This window comes from Apostichopus japonicus, chromosome 11 (assembly GCF_037975245.1).
Source record: "Apostichopus japonicus isolate 1M-3 chromosome 11, ASM3797524v1, whole genome shotgun sequence".
Taxonomy (NCBI): Eukaryota; Metazoa; Echinodermata; class Holothuroidea; order Aspidochirotida; family Stichopodidae; genus Apostichopus; species Apostichopus japonicus.
In genome coordinates this window covers 14,976,539-15,003,183 of record NC_092571.1, presented here as the reverse complement: position 1 = coordinate 15,003,183, position 26,645 = coordinate 14,976,539, and the positions used below count along the sequence as shown (strand labels likewise).

The window sequence follows — 26,645 nt, the reverse complement described above, 5'->3', positions numbered from 1 at the left end:
GGAAATTTGGTAGCTAGAAGGAAATAAAAAACGCTACCTATTAACTATAAATGGTAACGTGACACAACTTTGATATATTACCATTAAAAGATTATGTTTCATTTCTCCTCGTTTTTTAATAATCTCTCTAAAAGCACATTTTTGCGGGCACTAAAAAGTCAACCTAACACAACAAGAGCCATTTTCTACACGAAGCATATATATATATATATATATATATATATATATATATATATATATATATATATATATATATATATATATATATATATATATATATATATATATATATATATATATATATATAGTCTACTTATAAGTACTGTATTGTGGAAAAGGACTAAATTTTGAGGGGAAATTTCGGAAATGTTATGGTAAACAGATGATCATAACAAACCTCGCAAGCTTTATTAAAATTCGCAACAATTATTATCCGACGACAAAGCCAGCCTGATTTTCGACAAGATAAGAAATAAATCGACAAAGGGGGAACAAAATCATGGAGATGGCAAGTTTGGTAACAATCTAGGTCACATGCAATTTCGCGTCTTTTTTATTTTTAACGTAGACCATTTTTTTTTTTTTGGTCACGTTTGTTCTATATTAAAAACGCCTTAGTTATATAATTGTTCTAATTTTGTATAAATTACCTCTCTTTACAATGACTGAAGAATCAGGGCACCTGTTTATTTATTTTTTCCTCCTTTTTTTGTTGTAAAACAGACTGTAATTTATTGCTTTCATCACCTCGATGAATTGAAAATAAAAGGAAACTTTGTAATGGGGAGGGAGTAGGGGTGTGTGTGTGTGTGGGGGGGGGGGTATTTGATCACTTTAGCGACGTCAACTGTTTCCGTCATTTTGTATCAAGACTGAGAAAAGATGATATTGGAGACACTTCTTATTATACGTCATACAAGAAACAGCTCTGTTTTAATTTTGGCTTTATGTTTTTATTTTTCTGGTCACAAAACCCTCGAAATATCAAATTTCAGTCGAAAATTTAACGATACAAAACATGTTTGTGACAAGAAGGGTAATTTGACACGTGTTGGTGTGAAAAAAACCTTTTTTTTTCAACTTTTATATTTACACTAAAAGTGCGTCGCTATCTCGTATTCTTTGTTTCAATTAATGGACCAGTTTGAAACAATCACTGTAATGCTGGAGATATTTCTTGTCTCACTGTTTTGTATTTGCTTTAGTCATTGGCGTACCGTACCTAGAATGAATAAGTTGGCACCCGGGTCGGGATCCTTCCTTTGTCACCCCGTGCAGGGGATGCCGTCCCTAGGAGATGGTCTAAGGGGAAGGGTGTCCCCTTCCCCTTTGGGAAATTCTTGATTATGTAAGGTGGTTTATATGCAAAATGGTTTGGCAAAGCTTTGAAGTGATTGTGATGTGTTTAGAAATTCTCATTCTTGAGTGAATGTTGCTGATTTTTTTCTCTATTATTTGTTCGAAGTATTCATACTTTGCGCCGTGGCATGCACCCCCTGACTGGTACATGGGCGGACCGCCCCTCCCCCCCCCACAACAACATAACTAAGGTCAACCTTCTTTTCTTTTCTTTTCTTTTCTTTTCTTTCTTTCTTTCTATCTTTTACCAACTTTAATGATAATTTAAACCTGCGGTCGTTTTTACGAAACACATATTACGATCATTTTCTTATTTTATTATACAATTTAGCCGCATGCGGACGAAAATGAAACGTGAAAAGTCCATCAAAGGCATTATCAAACAGGTAAAATAAAATCAATATTGTACATTGCATTCAAAGTTTGAATAAAAAAAGAGATAAAATCGGTTCTGTATACCGTAGAACTAAAAAATGAATGACAGCCTGTGTACACTTGTATCACTAAATACATGTGAATCAGTAATCGGCATGTTGCCGTTGAAAACTGACTTCAAACTGACTCTCACCATTTTAAAAAGAGTTTTTTGTACAAAAAATACTGCATTCAATGACTTTATACAAAGTAAGCATTTTAATAAGTCTGAGCTGAACATAGTTCCCCTGCAGTAGAGCATTCCATTGTTCGTACTGCACTTGCGCACTGCGCAACTGTAAGTGATAGTAAGTGTGGGAAGAGCAAGAACCACCCCTCCCCCTCCACCCCAAGAAAACAAAGAAGGAAAAGTTAAAGAAAAAAAACAAAAACAAAGTTAAAGAAACAACAACTGAAGTGTTTTGACAGTTACTTATCTTGCAACAAAAATCTAAGTTCACATTTTTTTTCTGCATAGATTTATATAGGATTTTTATGGTCATCTTCATCGAATATACGCGAATATTCGCGTAAGTTGGCTTCATCATGCATTAAGCGTCTACGAACGTCTTCGGCGCAATACAAACAAAATCGAACAGTATAGAATGACACACATAAGGACCGATATGAAAGCTCCCTCTGTTAAAATACAGGGCGTTGTCATTGCTACATAATGATTACGCTCAACAAATCAATATGATGACATCTACATAAGACACACGTGCTTAAAGCCATTTGATGACTCCCCCAATTTATCAAAGCTTGGTCTTAATATATTGTTGTTATCGAATCCAATGTATCCAATCGGACAGTTTGAGACAACAGTTGGCGTAAATAAACCCCTTTTTTAAGTTTATGCTTGGAAGTCGCCATTTTGTGGCACTTAAGTGACATATTGCGTTTTCATAGACCTTTTTGATATCTTGACAATCTATAGCAGTATCATACTCAACATCTCACATAAATACAGAGTTAAGGCAAGCTGTGTCTATTTGATTGCCTGCTCAAGGGCTGTTTACCTTCACATCAATGGAGAATCCATCAAAATGCTCGAACTATCTAGGATTAGATCTTAAAGCGACTTTTCTCCCTTTTTTTTTTGTTTGCTTGATTTTGATCAATCTTATAAATACTATAGTTTCGATACCATTAGAATCAATTCCATTTTAGCTAAATAATAAATAATCGACCTTTATGTAAACCAATGACGTAATTATAACTTTTTTTTATATTTCAGATTTGCTCTTTGTGTGTTATAAATAATATATCACACCAAACTACCAGGAAAATTTCCAGTTTCGAATGAAAATACACAAATCCTCATTTTTTTAATATCCATTCGCTAAAAAAATAATCTAAGTTTTATCTGGTGTAATCATATCTTAACCGATACTTGATTAGGTGTGGTAAAAAAAAAATCAGAAATTCACGAATCTACTCAAAGTGGCTGCTTTAAATTTGCATCATAAAAAGAAAAAGCTTTAACTCTTGTAAAGACGTTTCTTTCCAATATTGATTATCCCTCGTGATAACAAAAAGCGATTACTTGACAAACGGTAATGTATGATTTTCTCAAGTAACGTCAGACATTGCCAAGAACATTGTGCTGAGGTACATTTTAGGTAATTACTTAAGCTTATTAGTGCGTTTCGCTTAAAGAGGACCACGTCCAGAAGTTACCCCTATAAGATGTAGTAAATAGTCCAAGAACTAAGAGATACATTTTACTTAATAAGGTAACTTAATGTAAGCAATGCATCTATAGCTTTATTCATTTTTTAAAAGTTTTTTTTATATATTTTTGTATAAGATACGCAGCCTTGAAATGTGCTAAATCTATAAACTGCTTCTTCAAGGCTAAATTGCTGATGTTGATTATTTCGGTTTCTCGATATACAGGTATTAACGTTTTTGTTATTTCATTGTTACATAAAACTTGTTCTTTTTTACCCAAATATGAGCAAACAGCACACACTATAGCATGACATTCAACACCATTTATTCTTGACTATTTTTTTAATATTTTTTTTTTTACTATACATATATAGTTCATACTTCCAATTCGATTATATACAGAATGACTTTAGTAATTTGCGAGATAGCGCATCGGTAGATAGAGAGTTCTCTTAATGGACGTGATAGTGCACGTCGTGTATACTGTAGATTCTATGCAATCGTATTTTATTCAACAATAATATACAAAAGGCAAGCAGAGTTAATGGAAAGTAAATGCATATACACATGCATGCAGTGCGTATAAAAATAATTCTATGTGAGAAGTACGAGAACGTGAATATTAAGCATTGATTCACACTTTGACTATACGATGATATACGATAAAAACGTATATACACACACACATAATATATATATATATATATATATATATATATATATATATATATATATATATATATATATGTATATGTATATACATATATGTATATATATATATATATGTCTATATATAGCTGCAGTCCACAAAACTATTGAGACTAACTCTCAATCAGCATATATATTAAAAACTTCATGAAAAAAAAAGCCTCTTAATTCTTCAGTATGGCTTGGCTTGCCATTATTGTATGTATTGCAGTTTTCTCTCCTTCTGAAATATGAATAATGCTATAAGAAAAACACGTATTATACGTTGTTCCTTTTATAACGTAGACGTATACGCCCTATTCTCCTATTGTGAGGTATACGTATTCGTCACAATAGCTATTGACGTAAAGATAACATAACATCATTCATGCAAATGATGTTATTGTTCTGAAGTAATTACTGGATTACACTAGTTAAAAATATTGCTGTAGGTATAATCAAACGATGATTGATATATATATATATATATATATATATATATACATCGCTTTCCTATAGGGAAAAATGGCTTACAGTAATATTGAGTAAAAAAATAGTAAGTCTCGGGCGGAGTATAGGTCTACACTTTTAATTCCAAAGAGTGAAAATATGTTCTCTTATGAAAGTGTGTAGGATGATCACTTTTAAAAAGGATTGAAATACACTTTAATCAACAGAGTGACTTCAAGTCAAACTAAAAATGAAAAAAAAATTACTATTATTTTACAAGAATTAAATTTGAGGAGAAGACTGAAAACACTCTCTTCGTAAAAAGTGATCAATGTGAACACTCTAATAATAGTACAAAGTGATCAATGTGAACACTCTAATAATAGTACAACGTGATCAATGTGAACACTCTAAATAGAGTAACCAGTGATCAATGTTAGCACTCTAAAAAGAGTGAATAGTGATCAATGTGATCACTCTAAAAAAAGGAAAAAGTCGTCAATGTGAACACTCTAAAAAGAGTTAAATGAGATCAATGTGAACACTTTAAAAAGAGTGTGAGGTGAATCAATGTGACCACTCTAAATAGAGTGAAAGTGAATCAATTTGAACACTGTAAAGAGAGTAAAATGGGATCAATGTGAACATTATAAAAATAGTAAAAAGTGATCAATGTGAACACTCTAAAAAGAGTAAAATGAGATCATTGTGAACACTTTAAAAAGAGTGTAAGGTGAATCAGTGTGACCACTCTAGAAAGGGTGAAAGTGAATCAATGTGAACACTTTAAATAGAGTAAAATGAGATCAATGTGAACACTTTAAAAAAAGTGTGTGAGGTGAATCGATGTGACCACTCTAAAAAGAGTGAAAGTGAACCAATGTCAACACTCTAAATAGGGTAAAAAGTGTTCGATGTGAACACTCTTAAGGAGTAAAAAGTGATCAATGTGAATTTCAGTCTAACCAAAAGAGTGACTACACAGTTCAGTTTAACTTCTATGACAATAGTATAGTATTCCACCGTTATACCGGAGCTAGGCTATATATTTTGAAGCATCTCAAATCAGACAAGATAAATGAATGTACATTGCGACCTTTGTGGATGGATCTGAGTCGTCGTTCACCAAGTAATTCGAAGGGTGGGATAAGGGGGGGGGGGGCTCATATGAAACTTGACAATTCAAAACACAGTACAACATTATTAAGGGTTCTTTTATTATGTAATAAAGTTATTAGGATGATGAAGGAGAGGATGGGATCGGGAGGGGAGCGGAAGCGAGTGGAGGGAGGGACAAAAGCTTTTGCTCTAAGGATATCCTCATCGCTTTTTATTACGAGAATCTGACCACCCTCCATCCCATAAACAAAAGCTTTTTCAAGCTAACCCATCATCTCCCACACCGCCCCACATCGCCCATCTCGCTACTTAAAAAAAAAATGAATTAACATAGCTGATGTAAAGCTGAAAAAGATGATCGACACTTTGCTTTCAATACTCATCTGTGTGAGAAAGACATTGCTATAAGTAAGCTGTACGAATCTACATTTTTAACGGCTTATAACAAAATCTTGGGTTTTTTTCTCAACCTGCTTGTTTTACTCACCATGCCTTGTTCTCCTGATGATTTAGCGAGCTTCTTTCAAAAGCGTCTCGGTGACCTACGAGATATTAAATCCATGAAGTCGATAGTATTAGCCATGATCACACTATTTTATAAACGGCTTGGCTTTACCGTCATTAGTTGATAAAATATTAAACGAAGAAATGTTATATCAAACTTCACTCCACTGTATCAATGGCTTATGATATATTCTCCTGGGGAATCAAATACCACAGAGAAGTAAAATAAGAATGGAAAAAATATATAAAAACACACACACACGCACAACTAAATAAGTTGTGAAATATAATAAACCGTTTGTCTAATTCCATGGAGCTTTAAGCTCAAGAGTATTGTTTTGCTTGTTATCCTGTCAAATTCAAGCCAGCGATACACAAACCGATTTCAGTTATAATGACTACACACATAGATACATTATATGGACACGGTATATATATTCCCCTCTTTGCAAAATAATCGGCTTTGATTCACTTTCAACATTGCTAAAACCTTGAAGGCAATTACTTCAGAACAATCTACGGAATTGGTTATTGCCAGACGTTTGTTACCGTCAAAAAGAGATGAAAGAAGAAGAAAAAAAATGTGCAGGAGAAAATATTGTCCTTCATTTCAAATAAACGCGTCGCTGTAGATTCTGTTGCTATGGTAACAAAAATGGCGACTTCATTTCTTTGTTCACAATAGAACAGAACTCTCTGATTCGCTGTAGTCAAATTGTGTTTGTAAGACAATATTACAAAGCCGTGTATCTTATCCACGTTCTTAAAATCAAAATAAAGATTGGGAGAGAGAGAGAGAATGAAATAAAGAAAAGGGATGAAGAGACTAAAGTAGGGAATCAATTATTATGCGTATTCTGTTCAATTTAAATAAAACGAGATTTGAAAGAGCTGAACGTAAATTATCGATTTTGAATGAATTCAATCAAAGGAGATGTAGAGATAAATATAAGGAGGAAGATTTGGAAAATGGAGAGAGAGAGAGAGAGAGAGAGATAGAATACAACGGAGAGCTTGGAAACAAATAAAACAAAAATCATATTGGAGAGGTTTTCCATTTTGTTGTTGTTGTAGCTACGATATCAAATGTTTTGAACTTTATTAAAAAAAATACCAAACCCGTATTCAAGTAGCAAAATTAAGAGGTGACCTTAAAATCGTACTCATCAATATTCATATATATATATATATAGAGAGAGAGAGGAGGAGGAGGAGGAGGAGGAGGAGGAGGAGGAGGAGGAGGAGGAGGAGGAGGAGGAGGAGGAGGAGGAGGAGGGGATAAACCCAGAAAGCATGACAAAAAAATTAAAGATTTTTTTGTTGTTGAAATACTGGAGTCTGGCATACTTTGTATTTTGCACTAACACGAAAAGGTAACTTGGCGAGGTATCGTTGACAACCGAAAGAAATCATTCCATTTTCTCTTGCTCATTAACCCTCTTTTAAATTAATCATAAATCTAATTTCGGGTTTCTTATACACGAATTGGTAAGTAAAGTACTTTCCAAACACACGATACCCTTTTGAAAGGTTTTGGTCAAATGGCAGATTAATATCATGACCATAAATATTGTTGCATTATAATTTATGAAATTAAATATATTCTACACTGCTGCAGATTAAAAACTATTTATTGCAAGATGGGAGAAGTTTGTCAGTGCACAAGAAGGAATGTATGTGTGTTAGGCGGGCGCTAACGCGGTGATTGCGTAATGTTATTGACGATCGCAAACTTGTTGACTTCTGTACTGTATTATTTTTTTGTACGGTGAACATTAAAACCATATTATTTCTTGGAATACCAATCCCAAAAGCATATTTTCCAAGAAGAAAAGCTTTATGGAAACTTCTTTTCCACGAGTGGTACTTTTCTTGGGGGGGGGGGGGGGAGGGGAATAGGGCAAGGTTTCCTTAACTTTATCCCCCACGAACCCCCAGAGGATGTCAGAGTTGTCCACGAATCCACAACTTTTCAAGTCACGATCTGGGGGTCATTATTATACTATAATACGCATGACAGTGCTTTGTAAAAGATCAAGTTCATAGTGTAATATTTTAATGTAAAAAACACAAGAGATGGACAAATATTTATTTGAAAACTTCAAGATCAGATCAGCTCTTTACGACGTACATGTCATGTGTACACCAACTTCACTAGAGTCATGCGGCCTGTGTCTGTTTCATAATTCAGTTATTTATCACATGCACGGTACGGTAATACTTAACTATAGCAACATATGAGTATGGTACGCGAAAAGAGTTTGTCGATAGGTACGACTTTTGTACATTACTAGATTATATGATATATCAGATTGTAGTTCAACAAAAAGTACTCTAGTTTTGACTTTCAGAAACGTCTCGCGAACCTCCTGGGATGGACTCACGCACCCCCTGGGGGTTCATGCACCCCAGTTAGGGAACCCCTGGTATAGGGCGTCATTCCATCGTCTTAATATACTGTATATAGCTTAAGAATTGTCGCTCATGGCCGGTAAAACATTGATCAAAGTTGTATAATGATGAGGAATAAAATCTGCACTTTCCGTTGCATTTGTTTAACTTTGCATCATTCTTTTCTAAGCTATGTAAATACTGGCACATGACTTGCAACATGAGATCCATCCGGTAAAACAACAGCATGAAACCCCCTTCACTGCGAGTCATAAACCATTCAATACAGTATACATACAACTTTCCCTTCCTTCCCTTAAACATGTCTTATTTTATCTTTCCTTGTCAGTTTTCGATTGGAATATAATATTACGCTTCTCGACCTTTTGGCTAAGATCATGTGTATAGTATCTGTTCCCTTTCGAGGGGAATGGTGATGCACACCAGACGATGATCACACAGCCACAGTCCCGATGCAAGGTGACTGGGGTTGAGAGCGGATCAGTGGTTCGGTAGTTTGGTTTTCGAGCCCAGGTTCTTTCCTGGGCGACTGTTTCTTAAAATGTATATTATACAGTAATGATTTTATTACCTTGTTACCTTGTGCCGTCGAGTCGTGTCCGACCCCTGGTGATGACCATGACTTTCATCCTCCAATCCTTCCGGCTCCTGGTTGCCCCTCGCAGTTTTCGATTTTATTAATTCTTTTTATATAAGGACATAACGTTTTTGATTTCAGAGGCCGAGTTTTGCATCACTATAGATTTCGACTAACTCGACCCAACTGACAGTTGGAGACAGCATATGAAAAGTTAAATGGAATCGCATACGTACCTTACAGAATCAGAACTAACTATATATGAGCTAGTTTATTGCTCTTCCTTCGTTACACGTCCAACATTAGAATGAATATAGTGTTATTATTGCAGCACTATTATAAAGTCAATGTTGCAGTCTGGGTCCTGAAGTATTCGTATATTGAGAACACCTCCTGTCGTACACGTCTGAACAATATAACATAATATGACAGGAAATAAACCTTTGTCGGTAGACATCAACCACTTCAGCTATACATTGTTCAGATGTGAAGTGAAGGTGGCCATAAGAAAAAATACCGGTTAGAATATCAAACGTGTTTTGACAAATAGTGTTATAGAGCCCATTACGTGTTTGGCTTAATCTGTACAACTGTCGACGTCCCAGTTATGCCCGCATCTTATTGTTCATCGGAATGTAAGCGCATTGACTTGCAGAAGTATAATACGATGGCAACCAGAACTCAGTGCCATTCTGTCAGTATCAAGGTTTGAGCACTGACGTATAAGTAGTCTGCATACTAAGAGAAAGTTGAGAACATCCTCAGTCAATCTATTAAACTGATCGACAGAGAGTTTCACTGTCCAATTAAAGTTTTGTTAAAAAGATATAAAGGAGTCTTAACAAATGTTTTATTCCATGTATTCTATAGACCAGGGTTTCCATAACTTTATCCCCCCCACGAACCCCCTGTGGATGTCAGAGTTGTCGACGAACCCCCAACTATTCGAGACACGATTTGAGTCATTATTATACTATAATACGTATAACAGTGCTTCGTAAAAGATCAAGTTCATATTGTAGAGTTTGTCGATAGGTACGACTTTTGTACATTACTAAATTATATGATATATCAGATTTAAGTTCAACGAAAAGTATTCCAGTTTTGACTTTCAGAAACGTCTCACGAATCCCCTGGGACGGACTCACGCACCCCTGGGGGTTCATGCACCCCAGTTAGGGAACCCCTGCTATAGACCAATATAGAGTTAACCCTCATTGTCTTTCAATTTGAATTATACTATATTGGACGAAACTGCTCGCTCTTTGTGGGGAGTGTGGATTGTGCTTGTTACCTATAGTGTTAATATGTTATAAAATGTCACTATAGCGTATCTTTGCGGAATAAATAATTTCCCTAGGGTTTCTGGCGTCCCAAGTGCATCCTCGTGACAGTTTTGCTGAACCAATATATATATATATATATATATATATATATATATATATATATATATTATGCTTTCCAATTTGATTTAGTCCACCTACTGAACGTCTGATGAGCTGTTACCAACGAAACGAGAAGAGAAAATTATAACTTCAAAAAAATGATGGCGCTATTTTAAAAAATCAACGTTTATTTTTTTTAAAGAAAATACTTTTATGTCCTTTAAAAGCATCCATACAATCAAATATTTAAGAGATAGCCCCTCACCAGGTCACGTATTCAGTATGATGTCTGGGGCGCCCAAATATTCCCTTCTGAGGATCGATGGTGTTATGAAACAAATGCGGCTTCGATGGCAGTGTGTTAATAAAAACGAGCCTTGAATCTTGCTATTACATGAAAAGAATATAACAATAAAAAAAAACAAGTAAAGAACGAGTAGGTTTCGTAATCTATTACTACAATCAGCCACGGTACAGACGAAACAACGGCATAAAGTACCTTCATTATAAATAGAAAAACACGCACTTAAACGACACTGGTCACAAGCGAGGTCTCAGTACCGAAGTAGAGTCCTCAAACGATACGTACAAAACGTGTATAAAAGACGAATACAAAACAGATACAAATACGACCACAATGGTCAGAGCCAGGTCTACTACCAAACCGAACAGCTGAGCTGTTGAGCAGACGTCACGTGACCTGTAATACTTACGTCACTGTCCATATGGAAAGCACATGTGGCTAAAAACAGTGTAGCCTAGATAAATAGAGGATGATATATATACATCACCCAACGGCATCACAGTATACACAAAAGTTGAAGAGGGGGTGGTGTAGAATACTGAAGTGTTAAGAGAAATATGGACCGACCAAGTAGTTTTAACCTTTTTTGACATGCTTTGCAACTAAAAATTGTTTGATTACGGTCAAAGGAAGGTTAGGAAGGGGGAAGGGGAGGGGGGTGGAAGAAAGGAGGCCGGGAATTACCATCATCACCAAATGGCTCATAATGTTGTCGAGATATTTTCTTTGTTAAAATATGTCTCCTTCGATTCAGTTCCTTGGAACACAAGATATTGAGCGGCTTTGTCACTTGAATTCTTCAGCCTCTGCTTCCCTCCTCCTCCTCCTCCTCCTCCTCCTCCTCCTCCTCCTCCTCCTCCTCCTCCTCCTCCTCCTCCTCCTCCTCCTCCTCCTCCGTCTTCTTCTTCCTCCGGGTGGAAAGTTTTTAATTGATAGTTAATCTGAACAGCACCGTCGCCGCTGTAATCCACCGAATGGGACCTACTGTATTCGAAAGATGGCGGCGATCTTTGTGACGAAGGCTCGACTAACCTATCAGCTCTGCTCTCCTCCTTATAATGACTAATTAATCCGCTGGAACTTAAAAGTTCAAGCTGTAATCTAATTCCAGGGCTTTCAACTCGCGTTTGCAGTAATACTGTCATATTAGTCTCTCCGCTGGATATGCTGGTCTTGATTTCGCTTTCTCTGTGTTGACATTCATTTGATTTTGTCAAATTTACGTCCGGTTGGTTTTTACCTGTCGAAAGGTCTGAATCTTTTCTCTGTTTACTTCCGTATTCCTTATGATCGATTGAAGTGGTATTAATATTGTCCGTCTTATTACATCCACCATTTTGGTAACCGCTTTTGGCGCTTTCAAAATTATGGTCAATTACATCGTATAATGACGATAATGACGTAATGCTTATTTGTGGTATGGTATGATGATAAAGCTCATTTAAATGTCCGTCAGTATGTTTTCCTCTCTGACTGGAAGTTTCGGAAGAGGTGCGCTCAAATCCTTCATTTAAACACGTATCTGAAGTTGATCTTTTAAGGGATGAAAAATCTGTTCTTAAACTAAGCCCACCACCACCACCACCACCGGTGTATCCCGAATCAGATCGTCTCCTAATTTCACCATGGCAACCGAAATGTTCAAATTTCATCTGCTCCGTCCAGATTTCTTCGTCTGATTTGATCTCTTCTTCGAAATTATGTATTGTACTAATTCCCGTCAGCTCGGAGCAACTCCCTTCTATGATGACGTTACATGACTTCGGCTTTCTCTCATGTCCTCTCCTGCTGTAGTTTCTCATGTTTATACCGGGACTTTCACATCCTTCTAAAGCCAACCTCTTTGTGATCCTTTTGATTTCACTCGCTACAGTGTGTATGAAAAAGTAGAAGACAAAAGATCAGGATTATGGTTTATTCAGATATTTTCTTTTTCATGTTTTGAAGGAACTATTGAACTTGCCGAAAGCCGCATGATAAATTTGCGCATTATATAAAACACATATGAGGTTGCGAAGCTTGAAATGACGCCAGAGTCTAAGGCGCTCATGCGTACTACGGAATAATTACAAATGACTAATTAAGGTAGAATACTCCATACAGTGACGTCGAGGGGAGCCAGCTGGGGTCCAGGGAAAAATATGTCATTGGACCACCTTATTCTTCATTTTCACGACGTATATTATGAAAATAATTATTTATCCCATATTCCCGGGGCTATAATTGACCCCGGACCCCGGGTCTGTATTCCCTGTCCCTTCCCCCAACCAAACCCTCCCACACCACTTAATCGTCCTGTCTGACTGCATTGCAGAGTGTATGAAAATCTGAACAATTGTTATCCTGTAGGAAAAGTGCAATGAAAGAAAAGTAAAGAGAAACAAAGCAGGAGAAGGAGACGGAAACGGAGACGGAGACGGAGAAGGAGAAGGAGAAGGAGAAGGAGAAGGAGAAGGAGAAGGAGAAGGAGAAGGAGAAGGAGAAGGAGAAGGAGAAGGAGAAGGAGAAGGAGAAGGAGAAGGAGAAGGAGAAGGAGAAGGAGAAGGAGAAGGAGAAGGAGAAGGAGAAGGAGAAGGAGAAGGAGAAGGAGAAGGAGAAGGAGAAGGAGAAGGAGAAGGAGAAGGAGAAGGAGAAGGAGAAGGAGAAGGAGAAGGAGAAGGAGAAGGAGAAGGAGAAGGAGAAGGAGAAGGAGAAGGAGAAGGAGAAGGAGAAGGAGAAGGAGAAGGAGAAGGAGAAGGAGAAGGAGAAGGAGAAGGAGAAGGAGAAGGAGAAGGAGAAGGAGAAGGAGAAGGAGAAGGAGAAGGAGAAGGAGAAGGAGAAGGAGAAGGAGAAGGAGAAGGAGAAGGAGAAGGAGAAGGAGAAGGAGAAGGAGAAGGAGAAGGAGAAGGAGAAGGAGAAGGAGAAGGAGAAGGAGAAGGAGAAGGAGAAGGAGAAGGAGAAGGAGAAGGAGAAGGAGAAGGAGAAGGAGAAGGAGAAGGAGAAGGAGAAGGAGAAGGAGAAGGAGAAGGAGAAGGAGAAGGAGAAGGTGAAGGAGAAGGAGAAGAACTGTTCATGGTGTCGGTCTAATGAACCCTATAGTTTTACGGTTAAACTTACCTGTTAAACCATGTGGGAAGGTTTGAGTTCGTCCACAAAGACGACAAGGCCCACATGTCAACGCTCTGTATGCTTCCGAGTATCTGTCCACCCTAGCGTATACTAACGGGCTAAATATACTATCCATTAACACTAGGCGTGTTGTGACGTAATACAGGATATCATAGACGTCATTAGTTACCATCTCGAGGATCATACAAACCTGTAAAATAAAAACAAATATATGACAGAAATAGTCTAAATATTAATATAGCATATAAAATACATTTGCTGCATTTGAAATACAAATATAGCATATCAAACAACAATTCTGTATATAAAATAAAAGAATAGCATATATGAAACACAAATACAGCATATAAAAGACAGACACTGTACGGTATATAAGATAAAAAATCTTTAAACGTCTTAATGTTTCTGAATAACTCAGGTGGACAAGCTGAGAGCAGCTGATCGGGAGGTGGAACTGGGGGTGGGGGTGAGGGTGGGGAGGGGTCATAGGGAGGATTGGAGGTGTGTATTCAGTCATCTAAACCTGAAATTTGGTAGTATATTTTTTTTCAACAGTGATTTTTGTTCACAGTTTCGTTATATAACTCACAAATCACTTTATGAAACTCCCTGATTTTGTATCTACTATAAAGGCATAAATACAAACATCGGGGTGGGGAGGGGGGGGGGGATCTTCATATAAATATTTGTTTTTTTTTATCTCATCCGCCTAGATGATATATTATTCTTCACCCCATATGTACATCAGAAATGTGAAGAGGTGTGTGAGTGTGTGCGTGCTTGAGCGGGTGTGCGATTGTGTGTGATCGATCAAAAAAGGTGTGTCGCGAACTCCTCCTAGAACTAGACCTAGACATAGACCAAGTTCAAACTTGGTAGGTAGGTGCCTGACCATGTAAGCTCGTGCCTGCGTGATTCATGACATCATAGGTTAAATGTCAGAAGTCAAAGGTCAATAAACCTAAAAACTGGGTTTTAGCCTCTTTCTGCAATTCAGCAGGAAAATGGCATTAAAACACAAAATGGCATTAAAACACAAGATATGTAAAAACTTAAAATTTATAACTAGACAGATTTAGGTGTTTAGGGTCGGAGTCAAAGGTCAATTGAGGTCAAAGGTCAAATTGGCCTAAATTGAGCAACAGTGTCGCGAATTCCTCCTAGACTTTAAATACGATCAAGGGCCTGACCATGTAAACTCGTGCCTGCGTGATTGATGACATTATAGGTCAAAGGTCAAATACCTCAAAACTGCTTTAGCCATTTTCCTGCTTGTCAGTATGTTGGAAAAAGATATGGAGAGTATAATAGGACAAAATTATAAAATAGTTCTTATGTCGTTATTAAGGATCGAGGTTAAAGTTCAATGTAGGTCACAGGTCAAATTGGTCTCAACTGTGCGGTGGAGAATGAATTGCTATCTTGCTTCATTTGCCGCACCCACTCGAAATAATGAAAACATAGAGCACGTGATAAATTTACCTTTCATAGTTTTCATGCCATTTCTGTTCAACTATGAGAAATATTGAGAAATATTTCTCATGCCTACTACACTAAGTCTAGTAGGCATAGACTTAATGTTGATAACATTATATAAATATATATAAATATATAAATATATATATATATATATATATAAATATATATATATATATATATATATATGTATATATGTATATATGTATATATATATATATATATATAAACATATATGCGCTGGCATCACGAATTTGGGGGGTTTTTTTAGCGGATAGTCCCGCTTGAACATAAATCGTCACTTTGGGGGGGGGGGGGGGAGCACAAGAACTTTAAGCAATAATAATAAATAAAAGCAGGCAGTGGCGGCGGAACCGGGGGGGCTTGGTTGTTGAGGGGGCAAAGGCATGATAAGCCCCCCCCCCCCCAATATTTACCAAGGCTCCGAAACGTGCATCTGCCCATTTTTCAATGCATACTTGTCGATCTGTCCGATGCACACGTATACTATATAGGTGTAATAATTTTAGTAATTGCTGGGGGACCCTCGACCCGTCCCCTGGCTATAGACCACATTGTCACCCCAACCGCGTCTTCACGCCCCGTAAAAAGTGGAAGAAGTTAGTGTGAGTACCGGTAAGCGTAACACAACTTCGTCTTAGGCCAATGACTTGCCTCATTTCAGCCAGTTCTCCAACATCCCCTTACTTAGTGGCGGAGCGTCCATATATACAGTCAGGGCCGGATGCCCCCGCCCCTCCCCCCTGACGGACTCAAATGGACTGCTGGCGCCCTTTTCAGCTTTTCACTACTTTTTACTTATTCGCGATTATTGACTATTTTATTGCGCTCTCATATGCCTATTGACATTTGTCATATTCTGTTGGTGTAATTTTCCGACAAAATGGCGACGACACCTATTTATTCTCCGTTTATCTGCAAATTAGTAAGGCCCGGGAAGGGTGATTTCCTACAATCTAGGGAGAGTCTTAACTCAAAAATTTTCTGGCCGCTCCGCGCCAACCTGTGGTGGCGCTCCGCTTAGATAGTGTCGAAAGCGCCCCTACAGACTATTCTTGCCCCCCCCCCTGACCAATACCCCTAGCTCCGCAACTGCCCTTACTACACTCAAAAACGTCTTTGCGAGTACACTACGAGTAATAGCTACTCTCTTAAAACACCATCGAATATACAAATTACAATGTTTTTACAGGCTTTTACGTGCAATCTGAGAAATTGCAGGCTTGAGACCCATATTCTAGGGCTAGGTATTCGCAGCATAAAACACTCGGGAAGTGCCTTTACGGCCATCTGGGGGTTTGAAAAAACCAAAAATTTTCTTGTACGCTCCGCGCCAACCGATGGTGGCGCTCCGCTTAGATAGTCTCCACACATTAGCCCCCCAATAATTTTTCCGTTCCGCCGCGCCTGAAAGCAGGTCCGTAATACTCACGAGTTCCATAATCCACGGTATGTAGTAAACACCGATTATTAGTGCCACTGTAACCGATAACCGGGTTCCTCGATTAACATCGGAATTTCTCATGAAAATGTGCTTCTCTTCAGCAGTGCGTTGGTTCGGTATACGCCTTTTGGTTATGTCATCAAGGGGCTCCCCATGAGAAGCACATTGTCTACTTTTCAGTTGTTGTTGTTGTTGTGTTAACGTTTTAGAAAAATCGTGGGCATACCTGTTCCTGAAGTAACAGAGTCGCCGTCTGTCGAATTTTCTTGCCACTTGGACGACTGAGCAATAGCAAACGCTTACAACAAGAATCTGTGGCAAGGTAAGAATTAGAATCACCAATTTACCCCAACTTCGTTTTGGAAGACTGCAAATACCGTCGCGAAATATTAGTGGTTCTTTCTCGAGAAGGATTATACATAGAGATAAAACTAAGCCAATGGAAGTTAAGATAATTAAGCCAAGCCTGAGATTTTTCTTTCTATTTTCGCAAGTCGTCCGGTAAAAGAATGGTTTCCTTGTGGCGACAAATCTGTCTAACGTTACCAAGGTTATCGATGACGTAGAACTAATTTGAATAAAAATGTACGCTATTGCCGAGAATTTACACCACACTTCCGGTAATGACTTGGTACCGTAAATAGAGGGCGCTGCATAAAATGTAATCGCAATCGGCAAAACGGTACAAGAACTGGTCAAATCCAACAAGGCCAAAAACGCAATCAAAACATCAAAATTTTTATCGGTATGGATTTTACGAACTGTTAAAATAATTAAAATATTTCCGAGGAATACTAGAATTTCTGTGACTGTCAGAAGACACAAATTAAAACTTCTATCATCTTTGATTAAGAAATTTTCCATCATTAGTATTTTTTGTTTGGTTTTACTTTTGTTGTTGAGGTCGTGAGCTAGTCGTGCTGTGTGTGTCTCTCTGCATGCGTTTATTGCATTTGTTATGCGTGTAGTACATCAGCCTTCACGATCAGCCGTTTTACAAACAAAACCGAAGATATCACTGTATGACAATATGGCCATCTGAAACGTACGATATGCTATGACAGACTTCCTAGATCGTTATATCACTACACAGCCAGAAATACGAACGTTTCCAATGACAATTAGAGTTTTTTAGACGATTTTGTTTGGTGACTTCTTTCTTGAAAATTATATCATATTTCATCGATCGAAAAATTGCGAAACTTGTTCTCGAAAGTCCATTTTGGGAACGTGAAGTCCAATTGCCATATACGTTTAATTAATTCGTATGACAATGATGTTTTTGCAATAGTTTGATATGTACTTTAATTACGCGGGAAAAAGCCGTCTAATCAGCCTATCGAGTCGTCGTCTGCTTGTTTATATAGAATGATCGAAGTTGCTATGCTTTCCCGCCAAGTTGCTATTCTCAAAACGTTTACCTGGAATAAATAGTGGGAGAAGAAAAACGAAGGTTAATAAATCAAGGACTTGAGTTAGTTAATAACATATTGAAATACATTTGGAAAGCAATGAAGGCTGCACGTTGTTGTTAAAACATATCCCGAAACTTAATTAAAATATAAATTAAAAACGGGAGATAAAAACCACCATGAGGTCTGAGAGAATATAGTGACCGCGGTGACCGATCAAAATGCCATGGTTGTCAGGTTTAAAATGTGTCTCTGTTTTGCTAAATGACTTAGAAAAGCTTCCCTTCATGCGCGAATGTATATATGTTTCTACTTAATAAATCGGTATTTTATACTGCAGGTGCATGTATGTTATATCACGTTATTAAATTTCGGTTTATTGAAGGCCAACTCTTTTAATCAGAAGAACTGGAGATTGGGAATCATCGGTATTATATCGTTTCTTCAATTGTTAAAGAGGCAAACTAGACCCAAAATCCTGGGGACCAGGGGCCGCCCAGCGCCTGCTTAATGTACGGCTTGTTGGTGTACCACATTGAGTAGAAGAAGCCAGCTGTTGTCTTTGGTAGAGATCAATCTGTATGCTGAATTCCAGAAAAGTTTCCATCTCGGTCATCAGCTGCCAACGTGAATATTGTTTGTCATATCTCAATGCCTTTTGCTGTACTACTTAAATTGAAGTATGTTCTTCATCCTGGCTATACCCTACAGCACATTGTGTCACAATCATATAAGATTATTCATGTATAGCACCATCGAAACCACACTGCAGTTTTGCTGTCTAGGGGAGCACCAAGTTTCGAAAATGACCTGGCAAACATAAACATCCGTGGTGTACAGCAGCCGTATACGTTCTTATCATATAGGAGGTATACACGGTTCTCTCCACGACAACCGTGATAGTTCAACACAAGGCGTTAAGTCAAACATCTCTCCTGAAAGCACTTGCCGTTTGTTTCAAGGCATTCTATCTCTTTAACATAGAATATCAAAATCAGTGCATTTGTGCGTGGTCATTCTTACAAAGTGTGGTATATGACATGTCGGGCCAAATAAAATGCACAAGAATAAAGGAGTTTAAAGCCTTGAGAAGTCACTTGTGTGAAACTACGGTGTGATATGTAAAGTTAAAAGTATTGTTAACTTAAGTTCAAGTTCAGTTACACCTCATTGCTCTTAAATTGAAAGCATTATATTTTATATTGTTGCCAGCGTGGATGTTTGTGTTAAGGCAACCGATGCCTTTAACATGGAATGTCAAAATCAGTGCATGAGTGAGTGTTAATTCTTACAAATTGTGGTATATGACATGCCTGGCAAATAAAATGCACAAGAAGAATTTAGTTCAGCGCATTCTGTTCTTGTGAGGTCACTTGTGTGAAAACGGTGCATGTGATAAGGAAAGTTATGTTCAACAAGTTGTTGTCCAATCAAAGTTGATATATCACTGGATGTCACAGTTTAAAGGAATCATATACTTCCATCAAATGATTTACATGTTCCCTTTAATGGTTATTACTTTGTTAAGTTTTCATTGCTATTCTTGTACTTAAATTCTCCTAGCATGTTCATCTATTGCATTGTTGAGGGTAATTCACACTTAATCACGTGATGTGCTTATGTATATTTTAATGATATGCAAGCTCGTTTAATCAAATAATGTGTGATTGCGGATTGTTAAGATCAGCATGTTCACAAGTTCATTATTTTTCCATGTTCTTGCAATTGTTTTTAATATGCTTTCATGTCTTTATTGTTATAGAATGTTTGCTGCTCAATCCATGTTTTTTTTTTTGATACATAAAATCTCAACTCTGAACTATACTTTTGTAACAATGACTTAAAAGCTTCCTTTGTTTATGGGATTATCCACTAGAACAAAATATTGTGATAAATATATATATATATATATATATATATATATATATATATATATATATATATATATATATATATATATATACATATACATATATATATATATATATATATTTATATATATATATATATATATATATATATATATATATAGACGAGATATGTCATTGGAAATGTCCATAATTTAGTTCTGAACATCAGTCCAGCAGATAGATGCTGTGATACAAACAAGGCAATTAATATCCTTTGATATATACCGCCGAGCTGTATGTCATGGTTATGGCCCCTGTGCACAACATATTGAAACTCACAGAGTGCTTCACTTGAAGAAACATTGGATGGTGTCCCCCTCCCCTCATGTAGTTATATTTCCATATATGGTATTCATAATTAGAATGATATTCCTACATTAGCGAATTCCTCTTAATTGTGCATTTTCAGCTTAAAATTTTAATACTTTGCAGAACAGCATCTTCAAAGGAATCTTTTACAATGCTGCAACAAATACCTGGATGAATATATTTTGACTTGGTTGATTCTTAATAAATGTTTGATCTCAGCAAATAAAAGAACTGTTGTATTCTGATATCTTTATTTCTCAGTGTGTTAAGTATCAGATTTGCGAATTTTATATTGGAAACAAGTGTGTAGTAAATACCTAAATAATGATTAAAATCGTTTACATCTGTGTTGAGTAAATTGCAGGCGCGTAGCGAGGAATTTGCTAAGGGAGGGGCGAAACTGTAGGTAAACTATCAGAGCCCTAGATACGGCATTGCAAACTATGTAAGCGTAGCGCCACCATGAGTTGGCGCGAAACGTACAAGAAAATTTTGGCTGAAAATGCCTCCCAGATCGCTGGAAATGGCACTTCCCAGGCCTTATAAGGCCTTTCTCTTTTGAAATTACTAACGATATCATAAAAACATACCAAAAAAAATATGTTCAAGGGGGGGGGGGGCGGCTGCCCCTTCGCCCCCCTGGCTACCCGCCTGGTAAATTGCTGCTTACCCGTAAACATGAGGTGGTCTTTACATTTTATTTAGGAAAAAGAAAAAAGACTTCATTTCGAAGTAACTTGCATTGTACATAAGTTGTGTAGCGATCGCTACACAACATTAATGTAATATCCTATCCCCAATTACATGTAAATGTTTAGCTATCTGTGGTTAGGTAAAGTTTACGTCTGGGGTGGGCAACCTTCGGCCCGCGGGCCACATGCGGCTTGCCGGTAATTATTTTGCGGCCCGTGAGATGTCTCAAGAAAATTTTTTATAAATATTTTACATCATCACAAAAAACGATCTAGCTGCTTAGAATTTATCGGCACTCTGCAGGATGCTGTCAGGTAGGCCTATTATCCCCATTAATTATAAACTGTACTGTATTGATATTATGTTTTTGTGAATACAGAGTGTACACACACCTATTGCTTTAAAAGTCCTCGGAATCAAAGATTTGAAATCAACAGCAGGTCGTTGGTTATAGGAGCGGCCCAGTCAATTTTTCACTCCTTATATTTTTGCCCATTCATTCTAAAAGGTTGCCCACCCTTGGTAACTTTACTTAGAAAGTTTTGGAGTTCTTCTGGTACTCTGTGGTTAAGTAATATTTGATTAACCTCTATATTTTGTTTTGTGAGTGATGTAGTATCAGCTTAAATCCTACTTTTCGCCTGTCAGTGAGCAACTCCGAATTGGCTTTTGCCATAAAATCAGTACACTTCTGCATGCCCTGTTCTTAGACGCTGATATTTGATAAGGCTTGGTTGGCACTATAAGGTATTCGTTACAAACTGTTAAACTTAAAGCTAGTCACAAACATAAATCGACTTTTGACCTCTTTTCTTTGTACCCGTAACCTAAGGATCTCTTACCAAAAGATGACTTCTAATCCCATTCACCATCACCCAGAAATGGATGCAATATTCACTCATAACCGGACATCCACCCTGCCCCACAGAGCATTACTCTCACCAAGAAATGCATGCAATATTCACACATAACCGGAGACCCACCCTGCCCCCACAGAGCATTACTCTCACTAAGAAATGCATGCAATATTCACACATACCCGGAGACCCACCCTGCCCTCACAGAGCATTACTCTCACCAAGAAATGCATGCAATATACACACATAACCGAACATCCACCCTTCTCCCTACAGAAGTACTCTCACCAAGAAATGCATGCAATATTAACACATAACCGGAGACCCACCCTGCCCCACAGAGCATTACTCTCACCAAGAAATGCATGCAATATTAACACATAACCAGGGACCAACCCTGACCCCACAGAGCATTATTCTCACCAAGAAATGCATGCAATATTCACACATAGCCGGACATCCACCCTTCCCCCTACAGCAGTACACTTACTAAGAAATTGGATGCAATATTCACACTTAACCGGAGACTAACCCTGCCCCACAGAGCATTACTCTCAGCATGCAATATTCACACATAACCGGAGACCCACCCTGCCCCACAAAGTATTGATCTCACTAAAAAATGCTAGCAATATTCACACATAACCGAGGACCCACCCTGCCCCACAGAGCATTACTCTCACCAAGAAATGCATGCAATATTTACACATAACCGGGGACCCACCCTGCCCCCACAGAGCATTATTCTCACTCTCTAGGATATCGAGTCAATATTCATACACGACTGGGGAAACATAACCGAAGACCCACCCTGCCCCCACAGAGTATTACTCTCACCAAGAAATGCATGCCATATATTCACAGATAACTGGAGACCCACCCTGCCCCACAGAGTATTACTCTCACCAAGAAATGCATGCAATATTCACACATAACCGGAGACCCACCCTGCCCCACAGAACATTATTCTCACTCTCTAGGATATCGAGTCAATATTCATACACGACTGGGGAAACATAACCGGAGACCCACCCTGCCCCCACAGAGCATTACTCTCACCAAGAAATGCATGCAATATTCACACATAACCGGAGACCCACCCTGCCCCACAGAACATTATTCTCACTCTCTAGGATATCGAGTCAATATTCATAGACGACTGGGGAAACATAACCGGAGACCCACCCTGCCCCCACAGAGCATTACTCTCACCAAGAAATGCATGCCATATATTCACAGATAACCGGAGACCCACCCTGCCCCACAGAACATTATTCTCACTCTCTAGGATATCGAGTCAATATTCATACACGACTAGGGAAACATAACCGGGGACCCACCCTGCCCCCACAGAGCATTATTCTCACTCTCTAGGATATCGAGTCATTATTCATACATGACTGGGTAAACTTAACCGGAGACCCACCCTGCCCCCACAGAGCATTACTCTCACCAGAAATGCATGCCATATATTCACAGATAACTGGAGACCCACCCTTGTTCCCTGGTGATCCTATTTTAGTGAGTATAGGTGAACAATTTAATTCAGTCCAAAACTTATGTATCTCACAAATTTAACGTAATATCTTATTGCTTCATTTGTAAGTATTTGAAGTTGGTGCCTAGTTTGATTGTTTTACCTTCTTTGTTTCTTTTGAACCCCTTTTCAGTAGATTATTAGCCAGTTGGGATAATTTTCTAGTGATAATACCACTCTGTACTGTCCTGCCATATCATGCTTCAAAGCACTCGTATTGACAGTACAACAGTTCTTACCCTTTATTTGATAGAATCATGATATTCATACTGCTCATACTACACTACGAGTGCTCTGAAAGCGGGGCACATACAGTATAGACAAAAACATTGTCCAGGCGCGTAGCCAGGAATTTGCCAAGGGAGGGGCGAAACTGTAGATTCGGCATTGCAGACTATCTAAGCGTAGCGCCACCATGAGTTGGCGCGAAGCGTACAAGAAAATTTTGGCTGAAAATGCCTCCCAGATCGCTGGAAATGGCACTTCCCAGGCCTTGTAAGTTGCATCTTAGCATTTCTCTTTTGAAAATACTAGCGATATCATAAAAACATTAATTTTTTTTCAAAATATGCTCAAGGGGGGGGGGGGGGGCGGCTGCCCCCTTCGCCCCCCCCCTTGGGCTACGCGCCTGACATTGTCCCAACTGGGTGATGTTCTAGTACCATCAGATTGTGGCAAGCTACGCAAAGATATAAATAATAATAATTTAAAAAAAAATACAGCTTTGATATCATCAAGTTAACTGCAAAAACTTCACACGAAATGTATCCATTTCTGCATGTTGCGATCCTTCATAATACTTACATCGAATTATCAAGAATAGTCTCACAACCATGCTCTCGCCAACAAACTTTAATTGTTAAGTAATTGTATAGTTATTTACGGTATAATCAAATCGTTTACTTACCAACTTCACGATTTCTGCGTGACTTCAATTTTTTTTTCTGGAGTTTATAAGCCTTTCTTACACCGTTACTGACTGTCACATAGTTTGACTCTGAAATCAAACTGATAGTATTAATCTTTAATATTCATACGAAGTGTGTATATGTTGCTGGTTGTTTAGAAATAATCCTGCGTTCTGATTGGTGGATGATATTTTGTTGCTTAAAGGGGCTATCTAATGACACACAGGCACACACTAAAGATTGAATGAATACAGACATATAGACAGATGTGTCCAAACTGGCGACAAAGTCTGTCAGATTTATAACACACTTCTTTTGATATATGTTTGATTATTTTAATGTCTAGTTGCTCTTCGTTGTTATGAAAATCACGAGTTAAAAGGAACTCATGAATGGCTAAAATTAATCAAATAATACAGTATCCATTTAATTTTGATACTATCAAGCGATGCGCCTGTATAGTCCCTTTAAAGGGCAGAACTTGGTGGAAGTAAATGATAACGGTAAATGTCATGAACCTCATAACCGAGAAACTTCCACGACACAGGAACAGGAAAACTGTGTTCGCAGAACAGGTATACTACAGATATCTCAGTGGACGGGAATTGATTGCACAGAGTTAGGGAACAGTGGAAATTTGGTAATGCGTGGACACAGTATAGAGTCAATGATGACGTTTTCATTGAAAAGGGGAATTTTCCTGCACAATTTGAGCTACTAAATAAATACTTACATTGTAATTGTGCATTTTCCAAGAGATTAATTGCATGTGCATAATGTGCATAATGATGCATAATGATGCATAATGATACTGCACCTTGCGTTGTAATGTAAACCTACACCATTTAAACCAAATTAACCAAGCAAGAAAAATCGTCAGGAAAACCACACAAATTGATCGACTCTCAACTCCAATCCTCCTACACTGTATAACCACGTGATCAAGAAGGTGTTACGTCAAGCAACCACGTGCATATGATTTTCAAGGTGTGTTCGTTAGGGCCATGAACCTCTTATGGACGGTCCACATTTTAACGAATGACTCGGGGGCTGTGAGTTCGTTGAATAGGACTCACAAGTAGGAGTCTGAAGGTGCTCCATCCCACCCTCCCCACCCCTCCCCACCCCTCCCCTACCCACCCCTCCCCATCCCTCCCCGAAGAAAAATTCAACGTTTGGACGTCACATGGTGCTTTCTAATTGATATTTATATTATAAATTAGGTTTAAACGCAAGGTTGTGGTAATAAATAGTTTGAATTTTGAGGGGAAAAAAAGTCCCCCTATACTGACCGCTTTCCACCCGACTGACGATGAAGATGCCCCCCTTCTCACGTCAACAACGTCGAGTGAAGTACCATGCACGAGGGTTGCTTACGCAATGGAATATGTTCTACACAAGATACTGGTCAAAGGCTCAAAAAGCGATCTACATTGTGTTATAATGTATTTGAGAGGAACAGATTCTACTTGTTTTTATAGGTATAGCCAAATGACCGAGAAGCCTGCGTTTCAATTATGAGGTGTTTGTAACCAACAAAGGCACAGCTCTTCTCTTTGTAATGTTAATAGTATATCAAGTTGCTGGTAGAACGTTTTGTTTTTCTGAGAACTAAAGGCAATGGTGTATGCATGGATATAGAATCGATTACCAGGCGCGTATCCAGGATTTTCTAACCCGGGGGGCGCGAATTACTATCTAAGCGGAGCGCCACCATCGGTTGGCGCGCAGCGTAGAAGAAAATTTCTGGTTTTGATACCCCCCAGATCACCGGAAATGGCACATTTCGGGCTTGAAAATGACCAACCAGATGTACACTTTTTGCCTGAGAACCAAGTATTTCCCAATAGCTTTTTTTCCCCATCCATAACCTTTTGAAGATTGTCACCAGTCACACATCATGTTCGACCTCATCGCATGTCCTGTGGATCATTGCTTTTGTAGGTGATTCTACGTCGCGGCCCACAATACCCGATAGTCCCACTTTTGAAGGTTTTAAGCCCATTATTTCTTCAGAATTTGAAAATTCATATTTCTCGTGAATAAACTCACTTCAAAACATACCCATAATGTTGCAAAATAAAA

General features: G+C 38.1%; 2 protein-coding genes across 4 annotated transcripts in view; both read right to left on the bottom strand.

Annotated features, from left to right (window-relative positions):
- LOC139976204 (uncharacterized) overlaps nucleotides 1–9,779 on the bottom strand; it is a 56,892-nt gene extending 47,113 nt beyond the window's left edge. The window contains exons 1-2 of one of the 3 annotated variants that reach the window (XM_071984722.1): nucleotides 9,433–9,775; nucleotides 6,191–6,245 (exon numbers count right to left, since the gene is read on the bottom strand). In XM_071984722.1, the coding sequence (XP_071840823.1) occupies nucleotides 6,191–6,193 (3 nt within the window). In that variant the 5' untranslated portion in view covers nucleotides 6,194–6,245; nucleotides 9,433–9,775. The other 2 variants (XM_071984723.1, XM_071984725.1) reach the window with 2 other exon arrangements.
- A 1,063-nt stretch (nucleotides 9,780–10,842) lies between these two features.
- Nucleotides 10,843–24,656, bottom strand: LOC139976208 (uncharacterized). The gene is made up of 4 exons (XM_071984730.1): nucleotides 24,560–24,656; nucleotides 16,923–18,355; nucleotides 13,982–14,183; nucleotides 10,843–12,752 (listed from the first exon to the last, which is right to left on the bottom strand). The coding sequence occupies exons 2-4, from the start codon at nucleotides 17,799–17,801 to the stop codon at nucleotides 11,587–11,589; spliced, it is 2,247 nt and encodes a 748-aa protein (XP_071840831.1). The 5' UTR covers nucleotides 17,802–18,355; nucleotides 24,560–24,656; the 3' UTR covers nucleotides 10,843–11,586.
- Between the last annotated feature and the right edge of the window lie 1,989 nt (nucleotides 24,657–26,645).